Below are 8,923 nucleotides of genomic sequence, written 5' to 3'. Positions count from 1 at the left end.
TTAAAATTTTCTACCATAGGTATGTATTACTTTTATGTTCTGGAAAATATTCAACTTGGAAAGACTCTGACAAAGTATCTTAAATTTGACTTATTGGTCAGGGGTGCTAAGATTTACTCTAGTGAAGATAATGACTCATTTTCTTAATCTATGTTAGTTGTCAAGATTTCTAAAGTATCAAATCTTTACATCAATTTTAGGTGGGGGAGAAGCATGAGAACCTGCAATAAAGCTCTTCTTAGTTATGCCGTGTACTTTGGTGAAGTGCCAAGAACAAATGAAGTTCCACTTTGAACAGAAACCTGACTTCCATTATGTGAACTGCACAGTCATTCAGATCCTTCTGGAAGAATAGTACAACTGTCCATTTAACCCAGCCAACTTACTCACTATGAATAATAATTTATGTCAGAGGCAAGTAATGGAGAAAGTAGATTTAATAACTTCATATTTAAGATGGGAAGGCGAGTTCTGATTCTTAGAAGCTAAGTCTGTACATCAGTTCTTATCTAATAAGTCAATTCCCCATTCTACACTGCAGCAGAAGGCTAGTCTTGTTAATCCTTAATGTTAAGCTGACACCCAAGGTGAACTAGCAGAAATTCTTACATAAGAACCCCAGCTTCCGAAATCTGCCTTTCTTGTCAAACCCTACCAATATAACTAACAAAACTGTAAGCCCATATTACTGCCAGATTGGTTGAGTTAATTTCATTCTCATTCAGGACTGAAGTCATTAAGGTGGTTAGTAAATATAAACTGCAGCAAGTTAAACTAGGTACCTTTGAATTTGGTGAGTTAATTCGAACAACTGCCACATCCCCTTTGACTCCATAGTTAACGTGGGCTCTGGCTAGAAAGAGAAGGAAAACATTTATAAACATGTCTATTGCTAAATAAATCTGAAAATCAATGTAAACATGTCAACAAGAAATTAAACTTACCCAGCAAAGTAGAGGACCTTGTAAAGTAGCGGCAAATATAACCTATAAGAAAAAAGTATTCAAAATTAATTATTCTGCAAAACAGAATTTCTGTAGCATGTGTTATATATAAAGGGCTACTACCATCATACCCACTGTAGTCAAGTTCCATCAGGGTACCTAACTAGCACCACAACTTTTTCATTTCAATGATCAGGTTATATAATTATTTAGATACTAAATATGGCAGACCAAAGAATGTCCTCCTCCCCTTCAATGGCCCAGTTAAGTTCTGGGCTGCTAACTGAAAGGTCAGGGGTTCAAACTCACCAGGTGCTCCATGGGAGAGAAAGATGAGGGAGTCTGCTTCTGTAAAGATGTACAGCCTTGAAAACCCAATGGGACAGTTCTATTCTGCCCTATAGGGCCACTAGGAGTTGAAATTGACTTGACAGCAATGGGTAAAGATGTCCACATTCTAAATCCCCAGAATCTGTGACTGTATTAAATTACTTGGCAAATGGGAATTAAGGTTTTGATGGAGTTATGGCTGCTAATCATCTGACTTTAACATAGGGAGATTAGACTGGATTATCCAGGTGAGTGCAACGTAATCACAAAGGGGGAAGAGCGGCAGAAGAGAATTAGAGAGATGGCAGCATGAGAAGGATTTGGTCCAATGTTGCTAGCTTTATGGAAGGTGGATGTGAGCAACATGCCAAGGAATGTAGGCAGCCTCCAGATGTTAGAAAAGGAAGAGAAATGCCAACAGACCAGTGAGACCCATTTCAGACTTTTGATCTTCAGAACTTAAAATAAATTTGTATTGTTTGAGACACTAAATTTGTGATAATTTGTTACAACATCAATAGGAAACTAATACACCAAGCAATAAATAACCTACAAATTAATACATAACGGCAGCTCCAAATGTATTCAAAATATTTCCCAATTAGGTTCTCTAGCCACATCCTCTTGCATTTTTCTGGAAAGACAGATTTTCTGGTTAATCAAAAGAAAATCAAGGAGCAATAGTGGCTATGATGAGTGAAACATTCCATGCCACATTTTGCTGTTTTTATTGTGCTGGTCAAAGTATAATTTGTATTAGTAACTTCCCTTTAAACTTCTTATCTCCTCTCTATTTCTAGTACTCTAATCAAATTAGAATGACGTTCATAGAGAAGTTGAAGTAATTTCAAGGTCACAGTTCTGATGATTAAAACCTATAATATCCCTAAAACTGACTGGTGATTTCTGACCAGATACAAGCTATTATACATCATGCCCTAGACCCCTACCCCACCTCTCTGTGATTATCTCCTTTTAGTTATGACTGCTTTACTGGCCCATTCCTTAGAGGCACTGGGTTATTACAAGGGTCAAGAAGAAAAGAGATAAAATGTTTTAAAGTGGGGTCACATATTTCTAATTGAACAAGTCTGTTCTGTACTCCAAGGAGCTCTGGTGGCGTAATGAGTAAGGTATTTGGATGTTAAAACAGAACGCCGGTGGTTCAAAGCCACTAGCTGCTCTGTAGGAGGATGGTGAAGCAATCTATTTCTGAAAAGATTCATAGCCTTGGAAGCTCAATGGGGGTCACTGTGAGTTGGAATCGACCCGATAGCAGTGTGTTTGCTTTTGTTTCTTTATGCTGCGCTCCATCAGGAATACTCCTATTCCTTGGATAACAATGACCAACCACTTTCCTCCTTCTTCCCTAATCACTTCACTACCTTAGGATCACTGGCTGTACAGGAAAAAGCGTAACTTGTTGTTGTTGTTATGTGCTGTCGAGTCGGACCCGACTCATAGCGACCCCTCCTTGGGTTTCTGAGGCAGTATCACTAGGGAAGTAGATTGCCCCATCTTCCTTCCGAGGAGTGGTTGGTGGGTTTGAACCGCCAGCCTTCAACTATCAAAATCATAAGCCCATATGATAATATTGGGAGCTCTGGTGGTGTAGTGCCGAAGGCTACTAACCAGAAGATTAAGACTAAGACTGTAAACCAGAAGACTGGTGGTTCAAACTCACCAGCCACTCCTCGGAAGGAAAACTGGACTGTCTGCTTCCACAGATTTAAATACCGCCTCGGAAACCCGAGGAGGGTTCATTATGAGTCTAATCAACTCTATGGCAGTGAGTTTGGTTTTTTTTGGTTTATGATAATATTACTGCCTGATTGGTGAACTTATTTCATGAGATTGGAATGAACTCAATGGCAATGGGTTTTATTCTAAGTGAAGTTCCAAAGAAAGGGCCTTCAATCTGGACTCCGGTTAGAAGGTAAGGAACATATGGGAATTCCAGGCAAAAATTTCCAAGTTTGTTTTGGGCATTGTTGTTGTTGCTGTGTGCCATCAAGTCGGCTCTGACTCATAGTGATCCCTCCTTGGGTTTCCGAGGCGGTATCACTACGGAAGTAGATTGCCCAACCTTCCCTCCAAGGAGTGGCTGGTGGGTTTGAACTGCCAGCCTTCTGGTTAGCAGTCAAATGCCTTAGGCGGACACCACCAGAGCGTTTTGGGCATTACTCTACTTGTTTTCTACAATTTTTGCCTCACTCCTATCCCAACATTTTGCTCCAGGTGGCAACCAGACTGTTCTGGAGGCCAGCAAAGGCACAAATCTCTTAATAACAACTCTCAGTCTTCTTCAAAAACACCCTGGTCTGTCTTCCTTTGTCTATCATATTCATGGTCTACCACATTCTCTAATCACTGCATCTGTAGCAAGTGTTTCCCCAACTAAACTGCAATCTCTTCCAACACTGAGGAGCCCTGATGGCAAAGCGATTAAAGCACTTAGCTGCCAACCAAAATGTCAGTGGTTATAACATATCAGGTGCTTTGCATTAAAAAATGTGGCAGTCTGTTCCCATAAAGATCACAGCTTTGGAAAACTTCTGGGGCAGTTCTACTCTGTCACAATGGGTCACTATGAGTTGTTATCGTCTCCAGGGTAGTAGGTTTAGTTTCCAGTATTATCTCACAGTCATTCATTCAACAAAAATATGCAGTACTAATATGTCTTTTGTAAAAGTGAAGAGGTAGAAAGTGAACTTTCAAAAAGTGGGGGATACAATATCTAGCTTATGGCAGGCACTGTTCTAAGAACTTGGAGTGAACAAAAAGACTAACATTCCTATCCTCGTGGAGCTTACATTTTAGGGCAAAAGGGGATGACATCCAGAAAAAACTGACTCTACTTAGTGGAGGTAAATGAGAAGGTGAAAATAGACCTGGCATAAAAAGGAGCTGCCTGCAAAGCACTAAAAATTCCAGTGGGAGGAGAAGCAAGAGACAGGTAATTCTAACTAGAGTAGGATAATGTGATTTACAGAGGGAATGGACTGGTTGGGAGGAATGAAGTGGGAAGACAGACAAAACCCAAGAAATATGATAAACACATGAATAAGTATGTCAGAGAATAATTGCCCAAGCAAAAAAGAGAGCAGGTCAGGAGGTCTGGGCATGGGTTACAAGGTACCACTTTTGGTATTTTGCCACACCCACCACTTAATCAGCAGTTTACAGCAGCTGGGTGAACTTTATCCTATATCTACTATGCAAGCTTGAGAGAGTCACCTTTGCCCTACTTTCTAAACATCTTTGTTAATTCAACTCAAGAAAATAACCACAAGACCCCATAAAACTATAATCAGTGAGAAGAGCTGGATTAATGCTGAAACAAATTATAAATCTGTTATTTCAGTTGTAATAATCAAGTTTTTCTCAAAACTTCCTGGGGGAAGGAATGGGATTAGGAAAGTGAGAGGCAAATTTAAATGTACTTAGTCGACTCCACGGCATATAACAACAACAACAACAACAAGTCTACTAAGTATTCACCTCAAATTCATTTCCAGTCTATTTTGCCACTTATATAATTAGGAATTTAGATTCAAGACAGAAGTGGGGATCAGACAAGATATTTTGGTCAAAATATGATTTTGGACAGTCATATTAAGAATTACAGCACCAGTAGCATAGGGATGGATTTAAAATTCAAGAATTAAAAGTCAGCTGCATGGGAACTTAATTATTCACCAGTAAATGTCACAATCACACTAAATGTTGGCAATGCTTTGGTGAGAAATCAGTATGTTGAGTCTAAATGGCAAATTCAGGTATGTAGATAATTTTAAATTCACAATCTAGACTTTTTTTTTTTTTTTTTTTAATAAATCGGTACTAGAAGAGGCAGTAACTATAATGAATCATACTCACCAGTGAAACCAAACCCAAACCCACTGTCACTGAGTCGATTCTGACTCACAGTGACCCTACAGGACAGAGTAGAAGTGCCTCAGGGTTTCCAAGGCTGCAATTTTTACAGAAGCAGACTGTCACATCTTTCTACTGCAGAGTATCTGGTGGGTTCGAACCATTGACCTTCTGGTTAGCATTCAAGTACTTAACCACTAATCCAACATAGCTCCTTTATGGAAAAAAAATGAAATGAAAGGCACTACCGTGGAGTCGAATCCGACTCATAGCGACCCCTCCTTGGGTTTCCGAGGCAGCTCTGGTAGCATAGTGGTTAATGCACTTGACTGCTAACCAGAAGGCTGGCGGTTCAAACCCACCAGCCACTCCTCAGAAGGAAGGTTGGGCAATCTACTTCTGTAGTGACACTGCCTCGGATACCCAAGGAGGGGTCGCTATGAGTCGGGCCGACTGGACGACACATAACAACAACAACTCGTCGCAAGGAAGTTTGGGCAATCTACTTCTGCAGTGATACCGCCTTGGAAACCCAAGGAGGGGTCGCTATGAGCCCACTCGAGGGCACATAACAACAACAACAACAACAATCACTACAGAAATAGATTGCCCAAACTTCCTTCCCAGGAGTGGCTAGTGAGTTTGAACTGCCAGCCTTCTGGTTAGCAGTCAAATGCCTTAGGCACTACGCCACCCGAGCTCCTAAAGCTCCTTTAACAACTCTATAAATACACTGCCATTGAGTTGATTTTAACTCACAGTGAAACTTTGGAACTGCCCCATAGGATATCTCTTTTTTTAGGCGGAAGAAAAAAACTCACTGCCGCCCAGTCCATTGGACTCACAGCGACCCCCTCCTTGGGTTTCCCAGGTGGTATGTCTATGGAAGTAGATTGCCCAATCTTCCTTGCCAGAAGTGCTTGTGGGTTTGAACCGCCAGCCTTCTGGTTAGCAGTCAGCTGCCTTAGGCACTATGCCACCAGAGAGGGAATTCATATTACAAATTAAATATCTAATTTAGTAATTAAGTACAACATGCAATAAGAAGTTAGTCACATTTCACCTTACAGATTCGGTATGGGAGGAAAATGTTTGGTTTTTATAAGCATGCTCTTTAACCCTTTCACATCCAGTGTAAGGAGAAAAAGTTAATATAGCTTACGCACGTTAACCCGGAATTGTCAGAAACAAGATTAGAAATAGTATTTAAAATGATCCAACACTTTACTCCTTAAGATACAAATGCATAGATATCGTAATATCTCTTCTAGCAAGCTGCAGAACTTCCCGTTCAACTTCAACATACCATATACATTAATACTGATTCCTGGAATTGCAGGAATAAAAATGACAGGTATAAAAATGGTTTTACAGTGAAAGAGCAAGGAATGAGAGTAACCTGCAAAGCTGGTTAATTCCAGTTAAGCGTTTAAGACAGCGCTTGGCACGGGCAGGGGCTGTGAAACTACAAAGATGTGACAGACTGGGTCCCAGTCCTCCTGGAACTCCCAATCTAGAAGGGCAGGTCTATGGCTATCATCAAAAAAAGTAAGAGGGGCGTGAGTCCAGAAGTGCGACGCGGAGATCTGCGGAACATGCCAGACTGAGTTGAAAAGTTAAAGATCACGGACCCCGAAATCGCCTCAGGGCTCGGAGTTGTGGGAGAGGAAGTCGCAGTCCCTTCACAAGGGCACAAGGGACGGGGTCTCTGGGCAATGTCTCCCCCTTTGTGGGGTGGGTCCCCAAACTGCGGCAAAGAGGCAGCAAGGGGAAGAAGCAGCTCCGCAGCTGCCCTACTTCCCGCAAGAGCTCTACCCCGGGCTCCGGGCGCAGCCCACTAGGCCTCACCTGGAGAGCGAAGGGTTCTAGAAGCAGTGAAGCGGCTGAGGCTGCCAATCGCCCGGGAGGCCACCATCTTGAAAAGCGGACAAAAGTGGAAAGTGTTTCAAGCAGGTGCTGCCAAGCAGAGGACTTTTCTTCCCAGTAGCCTGGCCCTGGCCAGGCGCCCAACGTATTGCCCAACTAAAACCCAGATACGGAGTTAACCGCCGGCCCCTTAACTCTGTCCTTTGCTCCCAGGTTACTGGACTGAAAGGACACTGTCTTCACTGGAGAAAGGAGACCCATAGAGCAGGGGGCGGAGAACCAAGCCTTTCAGTCAGGCGGTCGGCGGGCAGCCTGCGAACTCGCGGGTGGGGCGTGGGAGACAAGGGTCCTATCTGAGCAGGGCCTCTAGGTCTGGAGGAATCTTGCCACTTGGGTCGGAAGCTTACCCCGAGTCGGAGCTGTAGCGGGCGTTAGTTAAGGTACGTGTGCTCAGCTTTTCGCCTAACCTTTCTTTCGGGCGAGATCCGCACTTCCTTTCCAACCGACTGCGCCAGTACCCGTGGCCGCTGTCCCGGTATACCCGAATTCGGGAAAGTGGAAGGAAGCTCCTCGGGTGAAGTCTGTAGTTATTAAGAGTACTTCGAATTAGGGCACTAGTGCTCTGGTAGCACAGTGCCTAAGGCCTCTGACTGCTAACCAGAAGGTTGGTAGTTCAAACCCACCAGGAGCTCTCATAGCGTAGTGCTTAAGGTACTTGACTGCTAACTAGAAGGCTGGCGGTTCAAACCCACCAGCTGCTCCTCAGAAGGAAGGTTGGGCAGTCTACTTCCGTAGTGATACTGCCTCGGAAACCCAAGGAGGGGTCGCTATGAATCGGGTCCGACTCCACGGCACAACAACAACAGCAGCCACTCTGTGGAAACAAGACTGGGCAATCTACTTCCGTAAAGATTGACAGCCTCGGAAACCCAGTGGGGGTTGCTGAGTCTGAATGGAATCGCTGGCAGTGGGTTTGGTGTTCGTCCTAGCGTTATGTTTGTCGCTCTTAGCAGCAGTGTAATCTGTATCTTTTATTACGGGTATTTAACTAACAGTTTGCTTGTGCCTGCGGCTTACGACACTGTTACTTTGAAGTGCTGTTTTACCAGCAGTATGGACGTTTAGGGTAGTCCCTGAGTGGTGTGAACAGTTAACTAGCTGGGCTGCTAACTGAAAGGTTGGAAGTTCTAGGCACCCAGAGGCATGTGGTAAGAAGACCTGGCGATCTACTTCGGAAAGATCAGCCACTGAAAACCTTGTAAGCCCAGTTCTGCTCTGACACAGACGGAGGCCCCACGCCCGAGTTAACTCTGCCGCGGATAGGTGGTAGTGGGTGATTCTTGCAGAGGTTCAGAATGGACCCATGGGTCCACCGAATTTTCTGCTATAAAAGGTGGTTCTGCTATAAAAGGTGGAGCTAGTTATATGATCTTTTGGGATTGGGACTGGAGTGCGGGAGTTGAGACATTGTCTCACCTGGCTCATATATACAGTGCTGGGGGGTGAGGGGTGGAGGGTGGATTTTCACATCCAGAAGTCACCTGGAGATCATGTGGTGATTCACCTCTTTCACTTCATAGGTGAGGAAACTGAAACCCATAAAGCAGACCCAAGGTCACAGGTGGTAGAAATAGGGCTAGAACCTAGGTCTACTACTGACTTCTAAACTAGAGCTCTGCACTGCCTGATGGCTGTTTTTATGCTCCAAAATCCTGTAAATAAGGTGATGCATTCCAGAAGGAAGTAACCTTGAAGCCCTACTGTGCTCCAGACACTTTCAGTCATCTCATTGAATCCTCACAACACTAAACTTTTTTTTTTTAACACATTTTATTGAAATATAGTTTATGGACAGTGAAATACACAAAACCAAAGTGATATGGGTCAATGCATTTTTTAATTTTTTT

At 43.2% G+C, this 8,923-nt stretch overlaps 1 protein-coding gene across 1 annotated transcript in view; it reads right to left on the bottom strand.

Annotated features, from left to right (window-relative positions):
• HADHA (hydroxyacyl-CoA dehydrogenase trifunctional multienzyme complex subunit alpha) overlaps positions 1-7,065 on the bottom strand; it is a 52,983-nt gene extending 45,918 nt beyond the window's left edge. Inside the window, exons 1-3 of the mRNA XM_007938885.2 lie at positions 6,999-7,065; positions 945-986; positions 783-853 (exon numbers count right to left, since the gene is read on the bottom strand). Of these exons, the coding sequence (XP_007937076.1) occupies positions 783-853; positions 945-986; positions 6,999-7,065 (180 nt within the window). The remainder of the gene's footprint in view (positions 1-782; positions 854-944; positions 987-6,998) is intronic.
• Between the last annotated feature and the right edge of the window lie 1,858 nt (positions 7,066-8,923).

This window comes from Orycteropus afer, unplaced genomic scaffold (assembly GCF_000298275.1).
Source record: "Orycteropus afer afer isolate SDZICR_OR568_19922 unplaced genomic scaffold, OryAfe1.0 scaffold00054, whole genome shotgun sequence".
NCBI lineage: Eukaryota > Metazoa > Chordata > Mammalia > Tubulidentata > Orycteropodidae > Orycteropus > Orycteropus afer.
This window is presented reverse-complemented; position numbering and strand designations above follow the sequence as displayed.